The following is a 17,696-nucleotide window of genomic DNA, read 5'->3' as shown; positions in this document are numbered from 1 at the left end:
TTTGTAACATTCTTCTCTTCCTGATTTAGAAGGCAACTACAAAGAGCAATAATCAAAAAGTGTTGATCAGGCTTATAATGCATAACGATGTAATTTATATGAAAACAGTAACACAAAGGAGGAGTTCCACAAATGGAGCTTAGTAGGAGCAAAATTTTGCATACTACTAAAGTTATTAATCTGAACTAGATTGTTTTAAGGTGTTAATTATAATCCCCACAGGAACCATTAAAAAAAAAAAATCAAAAAAGGCAGGGATTACCAAAATGGATAAAAACCCATGACCGAGCCATTCACTATCTCTAAGAGACACACTTTAGATTCAAAGTCACATATATCAAGAGAGCTATAGTGTCCACACTGATGTCAGAAAAAACAGACTTTAAGGCAGAAATGGTGGGGTGCCTGGGTGGCTTAGTCTGTTAAGCGGCCGACTTCGGCTCAGGTCATGATCTTGCGGTCCGTGGGTTTGAGCCCCACGTCGGGCTCTGTGCTGACAGCTCAGAGCCTGGAGCCTGTTTCAGATTCTGTGTCTCCCTCTTTCTCTGACCCTCCCCTGTTCATGCGCTCTCTCTGTCTCAAAAATAAATAAATGTTAAGAAAAAAAAAGACAGAAATGGTTACTAGAGACAAAGTAACTTTTTAGAATGTAAAACAATCCATCAGGAAGACATAAACATTATAAACATATATGAACCTAACAGAGCTCCACAAAACATGAAGCAAAAACTAACAAAACTGAAGAAATGGACAGTGCAACAATAAGTTTGTAGAATTCAATACCCCGTGTTCAATGATGGTTAGAACCACTAGGCAGATGATCAACAAAAAAGTACAAGACTTGAATAACACTATAAGCCAAATAGACCTAGCAGACATCTATAGAATTTTCCACCCCCACAAGAGCAGAATAAACATTAATTTCAAGCACACATGGAATATCCTCGAACAGAGACCATATGTTATGCTGAAAAACAAATTTCAGTACATGAAAAAAGAGAAATCCTACCCAGTGTCTTCAATGACAGTGGAATGAAGCCAGAAATCACTATCAAAAGCAACACTGGGAGTCTAATTTGTGGAAATTAAACAACTTCTGTAAGTCAAAGAAGAACTCATAAAGGAAATTAGAAAATACTTTGAAATGAGTGAAAATGAAAACATAGATACAAAAACTTAAATGTTGCAGCTAAAACGTGCTTATAGGAGAGATGGAGAGCTATCTACATTAAGGAAGACCTCAAATTAATAACCACACCTTCCTCATTAAGAAATCGGAAAAATAAGCTATCCCCAAACCAAGCAGAAGAAATAATTATAGAGCAGAAATAAGAGAAAAAAGGGGGGAAAAATCAATGAAAAGTTAGTTCTTTGAAAATACTAATGAAATTGAAAAATCTGTAGACTAGCAGAATGGGGAGGTGGGGAGAAGACACCACATACTAAAATTAGGAACAAAACTTACCAACTAACCTCACAGCAGCAAACGGGAATACTATGAATAATTTGTATGGCAACAAATCAGATAAGCTGATAGATGCACAAATTCTAAAAAAGAAAAATTTCAACACTGACTCAAGAAGAAACAAAATCTGAATAGACATTAAGAAGTAAAGAAATAGGATAATTTTGGTGTGCCTGGCTGGCTCAGTTGGTTAAGCATCCGACTTCGGCTCAGGTCATTATCTCATGGTTTGTGATTTCAAGTCCTGCATCGGGCTCTATGCTGACAGCTCAGAGCCTGGAGCCTGCTTCGGATTCTGTGTCTCTCTCTCTCTGCCCTCCCCTGTTTGCACTCTGTCTCTCTTTCTCTCTCTCTCAAAAATAAACATTAAAAAAAAATTTTTTTTAACAATTTAAAAACTTCCCACAAACAAAAAGCCAGACCAAATGGCTACACTGACAAATTTTTCCCCAAATTTAAAGAATAATTATCACTAATCCTTCAGAAATTCTTGCAAAAAATAGATGAGTGAACATCTCACTCCACTGTATGAGTCAAATATTCCCAGACAACAAAATCAGAAACCCAACTATACACCCGAGAACAGATGCAAAAATCTTCTACCAATATACTGGCAAAGCAAATCCCACAACATATAAAAAGGATTATACACCACGACCAAGTTGGATTTATCCCAGGAATGCAAGGTTGGTTTAACACCCAAAAATCAATGTACCGTATCAATGAAGGTGGTGGGGGGCACATTATCCTTCAAAAGATGCAGAAAAAAGCATTTGACAAAATTCAACACCCTATCATAAAAGAAATACACAACAAGTTAGAAATAGAAGGGGAATTCCTCAACCAGGTAAAGGTCATCTACGGAAAACTTACAACTAATACCATATCCAACAGTGAAGGACTGAATGCTTTTGCCCAAATCAGGAAAGACAAGGAAGTCTGCCCTCACCACTTCTAGCCAACACTGGAGGCTCTACCCAGGGCAATTAGGCAAGAAAAAAAGAAAAAACAAAGAAGCTATCAAGACTGGAAAGGACGAAGTACAAGTGTCTTTTTGCAAATAACATAACGATCAAATATAAAAATCCTAAGCAATTCAGTGAAAAACTACTAGAATTAAATGATTTCAATACAGATGCAGGATGCATTCATTCACTGTTACTGGGAATAGGCAGTGGTGCGGCTACTGATGAAGACAGTCTGGCAAGTGTTCAAAAAGTTGAACAGTTCCTGTATGACCCACAATGACATTCCTAAGAACCACGCAAGAGAATTCACAAACACTTATATATGAACGTTCACAGAATTATTTAGAATTACCAAGAAATCCAAACAACCGAAATGTCCATCACCTAATGAACAGCTAAATACGTGTATATCCATACAATGTCATATTGCATTAAAAAAATAATGAATACCTAGTAACACATTCCGCTAGGTTAAAAAAAACCGAGTCACAAAAGACATTATAGGATTCCATTTATATGAAGGTCCTCAGGGACGGGACAGTGCAGTGACTGCTGTGAACATGGAGTTTGTTTTACGGATGATGAAAATGTTCTAAAATTAGGTGGTAGTGAGGGTCACACAGCTTCCCAATACTCTAAACACTACTGACTGGTACACCTGAAACAGGTGCATGTTACAGTAAGTAAATGATACAACCATCATCACAGTCCCTGAAAGTAATTTAATCTCCCTAAAAAGAAACTCCCTACCTTTCAGCTATCATCCTTTCTCCCTCCACTCTAAGCCACCAGTAGTCACTCACCCTCCTACCACCCCTGGAGTGGCCCTTAGATGGGATCCTATTCTGGACATTACATTCATTCATTCTGGACATGTCATATGGATGGAATCATACAGTGTATGGTCCTGTGTGACGGGCTTCTTTCACTTCAAATGTTTCAAGGTTCATCTGTTGTGTGAACAATTGGTGTTTATGGCCTGATGATATCCCAGTGCCTGGCTCTACCACGTTTTATTTATCCACTCCTGGAGTGGTGAGCATTTGGGTTATTTCCACTCTTTGGCTGTTACGAGTAATGCTGCCACGAGCATTTGTGGCCAGGTTTTTTTTTTTTTTTTCAACGTTTTTTTTGTTTTTTTGTTTTTTTGTTTTTATTTATTTTTGGGACAGAGAGAGACATAGCATGAACGGGGGAGGGGCAGAGAGAGAGGGAGACACAGAATCGGAAACAGGCTCCAGGCTCTGAGCCATCAGCCCAGAGCCTGACGCGGGGCTCGAACTCACGGACCGCGAGATCGTGACCTGGCTGAAGTCGGACGCTTAACCGACTGCGCCACCCAGGCGCCCCAATTGTGGCCAGGTTTTATGTAGATCTATTTTTGTTTCTCCCCAGCATATAGCTGGGAGTGGGTCACGGCTTAACTATGTTTAATTGTCTGAGAAATTTTCCAACTTTTCCAAAGGGGCTGCACCACGGTGCACTCCCACCAGCACTGTAGGAGGGTTCAGACTCCACCCTCCTCACCGACACTTGTTGTTGCCTGACTTTTTGATTCTAGCGATGCTGGTGGGTGCGACCGGTTCTATTTTCCTTTTATAAAAAAGGAGGTGGACCCCCGTTCATGCTCTGTCTCTCTCTGTCCCAAAAATAAATTAAAAATGTTAAAAAAAAAAAAAAGGAGGTGGAGACTCCCACACAGCTTAAAACTTCGATCTCCTGCCAAGTGTTTTCCTGATGCCCATTCTTATGTGACAACGGGTTTGGCATCCTGTGCTGCCATGTGGAGATGGGCTAACGAGTGTGAACTGCCACGGGATGTGCCAGGGCCACCGGCTGGAGGCTGGGCACAGCAGGTCACATCTGCTCATCCAAAGGGCAAGATTATGCCCTGTGACAGGAAAAGGGAGGAAGGTGCAGGAAGCCCCACTTCAGGGCAGCTAGTTAACAAATTAATGGTCAGGGCCCAGGTACGTGATGAACAATGGACGGCACAGTCATCATGTGCTACTTGGAACACGAGGCGTGCAGAGCCCGACATTGTGCACAGACATTCCCAGAAGACTGACCACTAAGAAAACACCGGATGCTTTTAAGGCTTCTCGCTGGACCGGATCGGCACAAAGGAGGGCGAGCCTGCTGGCAGAGGTGGTGGTGGGTGGATGATGGAAGGGGGCACTTGTATCCTGACGTCAGCAGGCACACTGGCTCTTGCTGTGCCCGAGGAGGAGGCTGGAGAAGTGGACCACAGGGTTGCCCGCACTGCTCTGGGAGCTCCTGGTTAGGATCATCAGCCACACCCAGGGCACAGGGGCAGACCGGGGAGGACAGAAGGCAGGAGGCACTCACAGGAGTTCCGGTCACGCCCGGGAAGCCCACCCTCACTCCTGCTTAAAGCAGAGACCGGAAACCCTCCAAGATCCGTCTCATTCTCTGACCACATCTTACTGACCACGAGGCTGTGCATTTCCACGTGAGTGTGGCGTATGGGACACAGCGTGTGCACAGCCTCCAGTCATTCAGCATCTTCTGTACCGTTTGCAACCAAACCCGGATCGTGACCACCCCCGGTCCAAAAGATGGCAAGACCCACGCTCCAACAGTCAGAAGGAGAAGAGAGCTCATAGCTACAAGTGCAGATTTCAGTGGTTTGGAGAAACAGCGAGAGTGCAAGTCAACAACAAGGAATTATTTTTACGACACTAACTGTTCTCCTGAGACTTGTTCTTCCTGTATTTAACCTTCCATTCTTGGGGCTGGAAAAAAACACACATTAAAACCCCAGCCTCAGACACGGAGTAAATTCACAGCTAAACCCAGGCACCAGAGCCGTCTTGAGATGACACAACTTTCGTCCAGTAACCGGTTCTTCTGATTTGTAACCGAACCAAGTCCTGCTCCCTTCTCATTAAATGCATGCACTCCAGGAACCACATAATGAGGCGACTCCACAGTAAGTACCACGTGTGGTTTCAGCGGGAAAGAACTTGCATACAGCAGCTGATTGGGAACCACGGATTGGGGTTGACTCTGATCACAAAAATCACTCCCATAATGAGGACTTCCTCCTGGCCTCCCTGCCCTTCAGGAAAGAAAATCACAGGGATGGCCTTACCACACACGAAACTCTCTGGCGGCACAGAGAAAATGCTCTGGCCCTTCAGGGATTCCGGGTGGGCACAGGTGGCTGTCACGAAGGGCTGCAGCATCCTGCCCAGTAACCACGGGGGCAGCCACTTCAGCTGGCAGTCGCACAGGAAGCTATCACTGCTGATGTGTCTGAAAGGGAAACAAAAGGGACACGTGAGGTGTGACCTCCAGAAAGGGATATTCCCTCTGCACACAGACTCCTCCCCCAGTCACCGCTGATCGGCTTCTGTCCTCAACACCAGCCATCTGGGAAGGGAAGAGATTTTTCTCCGTTCCTCTTCAGTGACCCAGAGCAGCACATATAATCTACCTGGAGATTTTGATAAAACGATGCTCTGGCTCAGAAGGCTGGGGGTGGAACCCAAGATGCGGCACTTCTGACAAGCTCCCGGGTGATGTGGACACCGCCAGCCTCAACAACCCCACGGCATACCAACAGCCCGCAGTTCACACGCGTCCCAAGACAGGCACACACTGCTCCTGTGTGACCCTGGGGGCACCATCTGACCTCCTCCAGACTCTGTCCACCCGACAGAGCTGAGGAGCACTGTGCCCTCTCTGCTTTTTCCCACCCTCCTGATAAGCTACATACAGCTTCCAGATTCATCTGCAACTTAGCTCTCGACTCTCAGATCCTGAGGAGGGCTGTTTTTCTATATTGCTGTTAGTTTTCATTTGGCCAAGCTCCATGTTTTCTTACGTCCAGACGTAAACCCTGCCAACGTGGCCCCCTCTTGTTTGTGGATCTCTACGGCACCGCTCAGGAGGCCGGCAGAATTCGGCTCCGCTCCCTAAATAGTGCTTGTTAGTTAATTGCCACTGCCCAGGGAGCATGAGAATGCAACACTGGTTTTGTGAGGCTCCAACCAAAACAGAGAATATTTTCTTTTTCATTTCTCAGCAACTGAGGATCAGCTTTTTAAACAGAAATCGGAATCACCATCTCGGCGGACATTCCTTCCTGAGGAGTCACTCGAAGATAAGTCAACCGAAGAGTCTAGCTGCCCTGTTCCTGGAAGAGACCTCAAGGCTGTGAGCTAACAGAGGTCAGCGCATGGCAAGGGTGAAGGCACGCGGGCTCCCCTGTCATGAACTGCCTCTGGTACAAGGTACAAAGTACATGGTGACAGAAGGGGTGCTGAAGTGTACTTAGATATTCCACAAGGGGCACCCGGGTGGCTCAGCTGGTTAAGTGTTTGACTTCGGTTCAGGTCATGATCTCACGGTCCGTGAGTTCAAGCCCCGCGTCGGGCTCTGTGCTGACAGCTCAGAGCCTGGAGCCTGCTTCTGATTCTGTGTCTCCCTCTCTCTCTGCCCCTCCCCTACTCACACTCTGTCTCTCTCTCTCTCAAAAAAAATACGTTAAAAAAAAAAATTCCACAAGCATCGCATGGGCCAGGATCCTAGCAATAGCCTCCACCACCCACCATTTCCCTCAGAAATCTGCTCTTCCTTCCTGTTTCTCATGGTTACCAGATTAGCCATCGTATTAAAATTACTTTTGGAAAGTGCTTTTTCAAAGACTGAAATAATTGATCTCAAAGCCATGCTAACTGGGATGTCTGCCCACATCAGACCTTTAAAGGTCAGCATTTGGCTTCTACCCTTAATTTTTTAATTTTTGTATTTTTATTTGACAGGCAGGTAGCTGCATGCTTAGAGCTATCTCCCGGAGGGCTGTCGTACTGTGGATTTACCCAGGTAGCATGAGGGCTCCGCCAGCTGAGCCTGAGAAGTGGCCGGTTCCGGCCCAGTACCTGGGGGGCTACTCCGGGTCGGCTGTGGTGGCGGGTGGACCGGCTGCCGCCAGGTACCACACACTGAGCTTCAGTGACAGAGGGACAGGAATTCTGTCAGAAGCGCTGTCACGAGCTCCCCATCAAGCCAGTGTTGGGCGCGACTGCCCCTTTCTGGGTCGGCAGCAGGAAAGCCTGAGTAGACTCTAGAGGAAGACGCTGGGCTATCGCTGTGAGGCTTCAGGCACTTGTGTGGAGGACGGTCACAGGAGCAAACTAAGGAAGGCCAAGTTGACAGTGATCCTTGGTCACAGATGTGTGTGGGAAGGGTTACTCCTTACACCACGAGTGTAGGCCTGGCTGGCTTGAAGATGTCCTACCTCTCCCACAACGAGGCCCACCTGACACAGAGGAGACCAGACCTCAGAAAGAGGTACTAAGGGTGTAGAGATAGCTTTCCTGAAGAGTCAGGACCAACAAGACAGTGAGGACACTGACCCCCTGACCTCCCTCCACATGCACACATGGCTTTAAGGACAAAGGTGAGGTTGAAAGGCTGGACCAGGAATTGGCAGCAACCCTGGGGCTTTGCAGATTTCCACTACTCTTCCTGCTGGTCAGCTGCTCAGGGGTGCGGCTCTCCACAACTCCCGCCTCCGGCCGTCCCATCACTCTGCTGGCTTACGGTGCATTTTCATGATTCCAACTCAAAGTGTGTTTCTAATCATTGCTTGTGGAAATTTACCCAGAGCATGACTAAGTGCACGGTACAACCTGCCTTGATCAGACGGAGGAAGAAAATGACCAAGTGGAATTAACCGTTTCTCCCAGCAGAGGACTGGGCCTAGGGCCAGCCACGGCTGGGTACGTGCAGCGAGCAACGGGAAACCCAGGCAGGGGCCAAGGCTGAGCCTCTAGAACCACGCCGAAGCAGATTTTGGGGGTGGGGTGTGGTGGAGGGTCCCAGTTGCCTAGAAGGGTCCAGTCCTTCCCAACTAAGAAAGTATCTCAGAAAACCTCAATTGTTAAGGAGAAGCAGTCTTCTCTCCCTGTCCTTTCCTCTTTCTCTTATACCCTCTTCCCATCTAATGAGATTACTTCCAACATTATATTTGAAAAGTTGCAAACACAGAGAAGTTGAAAGAAACGCACAGTGAACACTTAACCATTCTAAGACCGTGACCCTTTGGAGAAAGCAGTTCTACTCAACAGGCCTGAATCTCACAGCTAAGTAAATGCCATGAGGCAGGTGCCTAAAAGACCTCCTCTCTCCTCACCCAGAGGAATATCACCAGGGGCCTGCTTTGCTTTTAAAGTATGGGGACTGTGCCTCCCTACTCTCCCACTTCTCCCAAAGGCCACCAAGAGTGGCCTCAGGAATGAGGATGAGTTCAGGATGCACAGATGGCCATCCTCTGTCGTCTACCCTCCGTCAGCACTTCTGAGAACCAAAAGCCACATCTTTCAGGGACTAGCATTACAGCTAGACTTTGCGGCAGCAGTATCAGATTAATGCACGGGAAGAAGAAAGGAAGCTTGGGTGTTGCTACCTGCACACCCTGACGAGCTCCTCTGCCAGAGACTAGGGCACAGGCGAGCTCTTCCAACCCCGTGACCCGGGGGCCCATGGTGAACATCTATGGTGGCGGCACCACCACCTATGAACCGCTGTGGGGGCCTCGGAACAGATGTGGGCTGGGAGCCACATCACTAGTCCACAGTGACCTGTGACCACCCCCCAGATATCTCTGCCTCACTCACAGGCCACCAAACCCGGCAAAGAAGCCACTCTCAGTATAGGTCCTCCATTTTTAGGCAGACCTAAATGATGAAAACTTGCCCTGACATCATTTCAGGGATGATCGCCCATTTTCTAGAAGAAAGTTCATGTCACATCACCTAGAGCAGCAGTCAGTAAGCTACAGCCTGCCCTGCCAGCCTGTTTTTTAATAAATAAGAACTGACTGGCACACAGCCGTGCCCACCTATTTAAGAAATAGGTCGTGCCCGACCCTTTAAGAAAAGGTGTGCTGAGGGGCGCCTGGGTGGCTCAGTCGGTTGAGCGGCCGACTTCGGCTTGGGTCATGATCTCGCGGTCTATGAGTTCAAGCCCCGCGTCGGGCTCTGTGCCGACAGCTCGGAGCCTGGGGCCTGTTTCAGATTCTGTGTCTCCTTCTCTCTGACCCTCCCCCGTTCATGCTCTGTCTCTCTCTGTCTCAAAAATAAATAAACGTTAAAAAAAAAAAAAAAGAAAAGGTGTGCTGACCCTGATCCAGAATAAGCCCCCAGGGGGCATTGCTTTTCTAAAAGACAGCTTACACACAAATGCTAACAGCCCCATCTGTTACATATATTGACACATCATGGAATCAAGGCGTTTCTGACTCCAAATTCTCTAGTCATATTAACCAGGACCCTGGAACCCCGGGTACTTACAGCTCTTTGAGATTCTTCATCTTCACAAAGGCATCAGACTGGACAGATCTGACTGCATTCTCTCCGAGGTTCCTGCAAAAGAACACTCTTCACGTACAGACACACACTCTGGGCGCCCTTCAGGTCAGCCACCTGTTTGAGCCAAGAGGCTCAGGTGGCTTCCGGGAGAGTCCCGGTTTCCCCAGTGTGCTGGCCGTACCACCCAGACCCCGTGTCCCAAGTCCACTTAAGTGGCTGTCACCTCCCAGACACTGGCACAAGCACACGGAACAACCTTGGAACCAAGCCAGCCTGAAGGGCAGCAGCAAAGCTAACGGTGAGGCCGGCTCAGCAAGTCAATAAGCAAAGCTTTATCAAGAGAATTCAGGTCCACCTTGATTCCAAGGCCAAAGAGACTAAGAATCAAGCACTAGAGGCATCTGCCCTCGATGGTGACCACACAAATGTGTCCGGGCTGGCATCACCCTCGTCCTCCCGGGCTCTCAGAGACAACCAGGCCAGAACACCTCCCGGCTGAGCCCAGCGTGTGCTCGGCCCCGTGAAGCCGCTTCAGTGGGGCCGGGAGCCTGCGCCAGGAACGCGCGCCCTCACAGAGGTGAAGGGGAGGCCGGGGACTGTGGAGGAGCCAGCGCCAGGGGGAGACAGGGTTAGAGGACGGGGGAGGGTATCCATCCAGTCGGCAGCCGCATTAGTTAGGAACTCACCGACCGGCCATGTGTTCTCTAACTGTTCCTGGCATAGGCAAAATAAAGGCCAAAGTTGAAGCTGACTTATAACGAGAAGGAAGCAGCTGGCGTTTCCAAATAGGCTGTTTCTCAGTTTACAAAGATGTGATTAAATTGCTAGCAGACTTCCCCGGCAGCCGCATTTGGCAGGCCTGTGGGTCAGGGAAGGTCTGGTGAGATACTCACAGGTGCTCCAGGCCCTCCAGCCCCGAGAAGGCTCTCTTAGCCACGGACTTGATCTTGTTTCCAAACAGAGTTCTGCCATTTCCAAACATCATCCAGAGACAGGGAAAAAACAAAACGCAGAACCGGATGGGAAGAGACAAGGGAGGAACGGGAGAAAGAAAACACATAGTTAGGCCAGTGCCATATGATAAGTCTGTCCAGTGAGGGGCAGGTGGAAATCTGACCTACATGGAGACTACGGGTCCGAAGTATGCAGGCCTTGCCCTTCTGAAATGAAATGCTTTCATCTTTATTAGAATTTAACGTGATGACAGGATGCACCATCTCGCCTGAAAAGGCTCCTTGCGATGTCTGTGGAAATCCCCTCGTCCAGCCCGGGCTGTGCCCAAGGACCCAAGGGCCTCGTGAGAAGGAGGGGACTCATCACTGTTCCCATGAGAGGAAGCAGAGTCATGGAACGTAATGAAAACTGGAACTAAAATCTGCCACCCTCTTCTGAAAAGTGGGGGTGAAGGTTCCCCGAGCAGGCAAGAAGAGGGCAGGAAAACCGGCCCCCATCAAGACGGCTCCCCAGCGACTTGCACTGAGACATACCCGAATGGCCAGGACGTGGCCACAGGGAGCCGCACCCCCGCCTCTGAGAAGGCCACTCGGGGTGTGTAGGGCATGCCCTGGCGCTGTGGCCTCTTAGCAAGAGCCCAGATCTTAAATGATGCCCATGGGCCCAAGGTTCTTTAAATCGCAGACGCGTCCTAAAAGGTCAACCTCCGAGGTTATCTAATACCCAGACTCGTGCACCGCCTACCCATGAGAAAGGGCTCCTACTTCCCGGCACTTGCAATCACAACTTCATCGGCAACTCCTAAGAGTTTTCTCAGAAACCAAATTCTCGTCCCCTGCAGTGCACATGGAAGAAATGAAGGCTTCCTCCACTGGGCTACATAAGCCAAAGGAGAGTCTGTTTGGGGGATGAGGGGTTGGGGGGGGCACCCAGAATGCCTGGACACTGGGAACGAAAAGCATCCGTGTTCCAGTTTTCCCTCCTCTGACAACAGCCGACCGGGGCACTCCCTCTACCTCCTGTAGGTGCGGGCAGCTGTGAGCCCCTGAAAGTCATGCTGACAGACACGTGGGCTCTTCAATGTGACGTCTAGCCAGACTACCTAAAGGGCTAGTCAGGAACGGGGAATGCTGGGAGCCAACTCCTGCCACATCTCACCGGCTCTGGGAGGGGGCTTCGTAAGAGGGCACTGCAGACAGCCTCTGGAGAGCAGCAGTCTCGTCTGGGATCCCACCTAGACCCGTGTTAAGATGGGGTCCCCTGAGGGAAAACATCAAGTACCAGCCCCTCCCTGAAAAGGGCCAGGAAAGCAACAGGAGCCTTGAAGAAAACCAAAGATGGCAGGGCGGCCCAGGCGGCACCCCCCCTGCATAGGGCTCCCGGCACCACCTACACAAACCCCAGGATGCCGCCTTCAGGAAGATGGGGTCACGTGCAGACAGACCAGGCCAGTGCCACAAACCACAGGAGGTGCTCACCGCCCCGCCCCACTGCCCTCCAGGGCACCGAAAGCCTGAGGGGAACCTGCAGGGCAACCACAGGAGCTCCCGGGTACCCCCACTTGATCAGGAACAGACCCCTCCTCTCAGAGCCTGCAGCCTTCGGACAAAGCCAGCACCTCCTGCCTCAGGGAAGATGGAACGGTCCAAGACCCCTCTGACTGCTCCTTCTCTCGGAGGCAATCTGCGTATTTCCATTCTCTCTCCATCTGAAGCTTTGATTCTCAAACACACAGCCCAAACACGCAGAAGTCCGGCGACCACACTAACTCTCTTCCCCTAACCACACAACTAGCCCAGCAAACACCAGCACACGGCACCAAACCCAAGTATCTGCAAGAGCCTGCCAACTTCTCACTTACTCAGATCCCCCAGGCCGGGTCACTGTGCTCCAGGCCCTAGTAAAATGTATTAACTGTTTAGTGAAATCTCCCGTAAACCAGATCCAGGAAAAAGCTGTGCTTTATTTCATGCATTACGTATTAGTCACACTGACCTCTTTTATAATGAGGGCAGACTGTTATTTCTAATGGTAACAATAGCAATAAAACAAATTCTCAATTACGTAGGGGCTAATCATCCTGCTGCGGGATTAAAATAGCCCCTTACTTTCTCTAGGCGGACATCTGGGGGCTCAGGCTTAAGCTGGCAAACTGGGACAGTTTCAATAAAGGCAGCCATGCGCAGAACGGATGGCCGGGACCGCGGGCCGGGTGGTGCTCATTCTGTCCACACGACAGCGGGCAGCTGAGACTCCACTGTCCCAGATCAGGGGCTCCCAGAGAAGGGACCGCAGGGCCGATGTGCCTCACACCCCTGCCTCGGCGCGGACAGTGACCCTGGAAGTCAGCCATCCACTCCTTCGTGCATCTCTAGTGTTCCCCAAGGCCTTTCAGCTCTTGCTAACACCGCCCGGCAGACGCCAGGGGAGGCCTGGTCCAGCTCACGTTCACCTCCCCACCTCTCCTCCACCTGAGACACTGAACAGCACTCCGTGAGCCCTGCCACTGCTCTGTGAACACACAGGGGAGGGCGATCTTGCCCAGGCTGGGGGGCAGCACCCACTCAGGCCCACCTCACAGGAGAGGCTTGGCCTCGTGGTCCAATTCCAGGTTTCCTCTAACACTTCCCTTCGCGCACGTCACGGCCCCACCCCGAAGAAAGCCATGGAAAGAGCTAGAACCACGGGGCAGGCACTCACATCACCCCTCGTACACACGTGATTAACTGCTCCTCTTTCTGCTAATCTGTGTTCCAGAAAGCCTCCCTCCCTCCTCACATACTAGGACGCTGTGCACACTTCCCAGGAGGTCTTCCACCAACATGATGACGGGGCCCCCAGTGAGAGGTGAGCATACTGACCACAGGTGAGCAGGTAACACTTGCCCTGCCAGGAAGCTCCGGTTTGAAGAGCTGTCCACATGGCCGTGTTCAGCAGGCAGAAACATTACGGGCAGGACAGCACCCACCACAGCTGCCCAGGGAAGCCTTTTAAGGCTCTGCTGCTCCCGTGTTCCCTTCTCGGCAAAGATTTTAATTTAGATCTGGCCTCTTCCGTGACAGGAAGGACCCTGGGTCCTCAAATGGGTGAAGGCAAGACTTTCTCCCTTCCCATTCTCAGGTCCCTGAAGACCTGACCCCAAGGGCTTCAAAGGCGGGCCCCACCAGGTCCAAGGGACCCAGCACTGACCACAGCCCCACCGCGTGAATGAGTCCACGTGATGTGACCGCTCTCGAGAGGCAGCCCTTCCCTGTGCTCACACGCTGCCCTTTTCTAATGGATCTCGACCGCTTGCCACCGGGCTGCTCAGTAAGGCAGGGAGGTGTGAGGGCCACATTTCCCAGCCACGGCCACGCAAGAGAGCGTCCGGGCAGCGCGTGGGGGAGGTGGGCCGGGAGGAGAGCCAAGCAGCACCAGTCCCTTCCTTCGCTCTGCCGTTAACCGTTTACTCAACACCTTCCATACACCCGGGGGAGTGGTTTTTACCCAAGCTACGTGCCACGATCACGGCGAAGCGTGGGCTTTCCTTTCCTTCCCTTTCCCAGGGAGGACACCGCACACCACAGGCAGGTGGGGGAGCATCGCGACCCCCACGGGTGCCTGCTTCGTCACCCAGGGGTGCTGGCACTACTTCACCTCTGTCCGCTGCCCCTTCCCCAGCCCCACGGGCTGAATGGGAACCCGAGTCACGGGCATCACAGCATTTGTTTTTCCATCCGGGAAGAGGATTCTTTTTTCCTCTTGCGATGTAACCACAGTACCGTTCTGCCTAAACGACTATACATATTTAATCAGATTAAGCAACTACTATCCCCATTCCCCCAACTGTGTGTGTCCTCCCTTTATTTTGAAACCTGCCAGCCCCACAATTTTGGTCAGTGAGGCTGGGCGGGGGAGGAGGCTGGAGGTATCGTATTTCAACAAGGTCCCTGGAGTCTCAGGACCGTGTTGGTGCGGAACCGCGCTGCCTTCCGGGAGCCTGTGTCAAACAGCACAGAGCAAGGGAGGCCCGCGGACTTAGGATCTCAGGCAGAGCTGCTGACCCTGGTCCAGCAGGTAAAAGGACGAGAGAACACAGGGGAAGAGGCGGCAGCATCAGGCTGGACTCTGCAGAACGAGGAGTCCCGGCACAGGCACCCCTGCCCCTGCAGGGCAGAGCCTCTGGAGACACGTCCACCCCCGCCCCCGCCCCCTGTGCACACACTCACACCTGGCCAGGCAGGCCCCGGAGAGCAAGGCCTCCACCCCAGGGGCACAGCTGCTGTCCCGTCCCAGCGCTTGCTGGGCAAACTGACTAGGAGGCGGGGAGGAGAGAGCGTTTTTTTAGGGAAGAGAAAGGAAGACAGAGACATGCTGGAGAAGAGCGAGAATCCCGAGACAGCCAAGAGAGCTAATCTTACTCAGAACTCTGAGTATAAATGGTGTGAAAAACCACACTTTTCAAAACCACCTCTACAGAAAGACATTCACCCCACCCCCGACAGGCTGTCCCGGGACCTTCCACCCTGCGGCTGCTTTCAGAGTATCTGCTTGACACTTGTACTGTGCTCAGCTCGCAGTCACTCGAACAGGCCTGGGGAGGTTGAGCAGTGACTGCCTCTTTCTGTCTGCCCCGGACCCTCCCTCGGACTCCCCTGCCCCATCCCAGAGGCTCCTGCGGTGGCCCACTCAGGGAGAACAGTGTGGGCTCCAGAGCCAGACCGGCCGGTCCCGACCCTCCACAGTGTGTGGTCTTGGGCAAAGGCCCTGCACCCGCGTTTCCTCAACTACAAAAAAGGTTGCATAACAGAGCCTAACTCACGAGGTTGTTGGCTGTCAGATACAACACATGTACACACATGCCTTGCACAGTAACTGACAACTCCAGGAGCCTAAAAAAAAATAAAAACATCAGAAACCAGGAATAAAAACGAGTCATTACATTACCTGTCGTAATGACTGTTTCTGTGTGACGTTATGACTGACAACTGAAGTACTGACCAAAGACTCAAAACCGTCAATGGCACTTGGCTTTAGACATCTCACACAATTTCTAGGAATCGAGTAACAGGGCGAGACTCTTTTGTGCAAAGCAGGACAAAAAAACTCAGCCGTTTCCCGGTCAGTCACAAATTCAGCGGGACAGAAAATCCAACAGGCCTCTGAACACCGGATCTTCGGCCCCAAAGGAACCAACGCCCAGGGCAGTGATGAGACCACTGGCCACAGAGAAGCTGGGATGTCTTGGCTCTCTTATTCAGACTTTGCTTCCCAAACAAAGGAAGATAAATGGGAGCCAGCCCTTCTCCAGCTGGGCCCACAAAAGAGGCGGCACGGGGGAGCCTGAGAAGCACTGTGCACCCCCTCCACAGAAGAGCCAACGCCGAGATACTCACAGCTTGCTGAGACTTTCAAGCCCGGTAAAGGCCCCACTCGTGTCCTCTACTGTGCCCGAAATCTCGTTATGGTCCAGATCCCTAGGGAGGAGACAGAGAGAAGGCTCACCATCCAGCCTGAGTTCTCGACCCTCTTTAACACGAAGCGGGAAAATAGACACCCGCTCTGTCACCCGATGCCCAGCTGTAACGTACGGCCAACACGAGTGTGGCCACTGGGCCACAGGAACCCCGTTTTGCACGCCTTGCGGTGTAGCCTGGCCTTCTCGGCCTTCCCGCAAAGCCAAGGCACGCCTCAAACTCACAGCCACCCCAGCTCCGTGGGCTGCTCCCCAGTTGGGTAGGGCTGGGCCCTGGGTAAGGACAGGGTGCGGACAGCACGTGGGAAACCCCCCAAGAGCAGGCAACTGACCACGGGCACTGGGAATGGGAATGAGCCCGAGAGGTCTTTTGAGGCTCCTGTCTGCTCTCACACCAGCCAGAATCCCTTTCCTAGGCTTGACTGAGAAACTGCCGAAGGCACATGGAGGAAAGAGCGAAGAAAAGGGCCCCACACAGGGTCCTCCCTGGGGCCACTCCATGCTGGCAAGTGGGTTCGGAGGCCCGAGTCACCCCTCCTCACAGGGCCTGCACAGGCGCGGACTCGGAGCCAGGGACGACATCTGGGCGCTGAGTCAGACTTGTGACCCACTTGCCAGGGTTGGCGGATGAGGCCAACTTTTCAGCCCAGTCTCCTCCAACAATGCAGATCACAAGGCAGATGACTCAGCTCCCTCCCCCCCCTCCCCTCCCCCGGCTTCCAGGGCAGAGGACAGCGCCAGGCGATGCTCCCACCTGGCGACCAAGCCCCCCTCTCTGCCCCCACCAGCAGCCCCTCCAACATCCCCCCCACGGTTCTTGGCTCCTACCCCTTCCTCCGCCAAACCCTGGCTGAGGCAGGCCAGGAAGAGAAAGGGACACTGCTCTTGGCCCCATGGGAGCCTTCACAAGGAATGAGCACTGCCAGGAGGGAGGGGGGCCCCCGGCTGAGAGGCACAGTGCTCCTTCTGACCTTGATCTTACAGCAGGAGGCTCGGAGCCCTGAGATTCTGCTGCTGGAAGGGACCTCTCCTTTCAGCGGGTCTCTCCTTATTATCTTCACACTGAAAGCCGGGACCCAGGGCTGCCACTCTGTGTGCCTGTCTCCCAGCTCCTCACCCTGACTGCCAAAGCTTTTCTCTTCTTTCTGGCTCAATCTGAATGTCCCCGGCCTTGTTATTCAGGCCGTGCAAGCGCGAAGGCTGGCTGACCTCGGCTTCAATAGCCTGGCATCCGGGCTGTTTCACACTCCCCAACAACGGCCCAGCACTGAAGCCCGCTCTGCCCTCCCTGCCAGGTGCAAGTGCACAGGGCCTCCTGTCACACTGGAACAGGCCCTCCGGGCAGCGGGGCATGCTGGGAAGGCAGCTTCAGATCTACTACGACTGTCTGTGGAAAGCCATACACCCCTCTCTGGGGGCCTGGAAGTTCTCCAGAGCCAACAAAAGACAAATCTTAACTCCCAGGAAAACATCCTGAAGCAACTTCTGGCAACCCCACCTTATTAGGAATTTGA

At 51.5% G+C, this 17,696-nt stretch overlaps 1 protein-coding gene and 1 long non-coding RNA gene across 2 annotated transcripts in view; one reads left to right on the top strand and one right to left on the bottom strand.

Annotated features, from left to right (window-relative positions):
- LRIG1 (leucine rich repeats and immunoglobulin like domains 1) overlaps window positions 1–17,696 on the bottom strand; it is a 116,328-nt gene that overhangs the window by 8,946 nt on the left and 89,686 nt on the right. The window contains exons 9-12 of the mRNA XM_058726242.1: window positions 16,103–16,183; window positions 10,667–10,738; window positions 9,756–9,827; window positions 5,549–5,712 (exon numbers count right to left, since the gene is read on the bottom strand). Coding sequence (XP_058582225.1) covers window positions 5,549–5,712; window positions 9,756–9,827; window positions 10,667–10,738; window positions 16,103–16,183 — 389 coding nt within the window. The remainder of the gene's footprint in view (window positions 1–5,548; window positions 5,713–9,755; window positions 9,828–10,666; window positions 10,739–16,102; window positions 16,184–17,696) is intronic.
- Window positions 428–4,289, top strand: LOC131509936 (uncharacterized). Its single transcript, XR_009260797.1, has 3 exons — window positions 428–3,536; window positions 3,796–4,043; window positions 4,118–4,289. It is a non-coding gene; the product is annotated as an uncharacterized LOC131509936 (long non-coding RNA).

This window comes from Neofelis nebulosa, chromosome 4 (assembly GCF_028018385.1).
Source record: "Neofelis nebulosa isolate mNeoNeb1 chromosome 4, mNeoNeb1.pri, whole genome shotgun sequence".
Taxonomy (NCBI): domain Eukaryota; kingdom Metazoa; phylum Chordata; class Mammalia; order Carnivora; family Felidae; genus Neofelis; species Neofelis nebulosa.
Note: the sequence above shows the minus strand (reverse complement) of the source record. Positions and strands in the feature narration are given on the sequence as shown.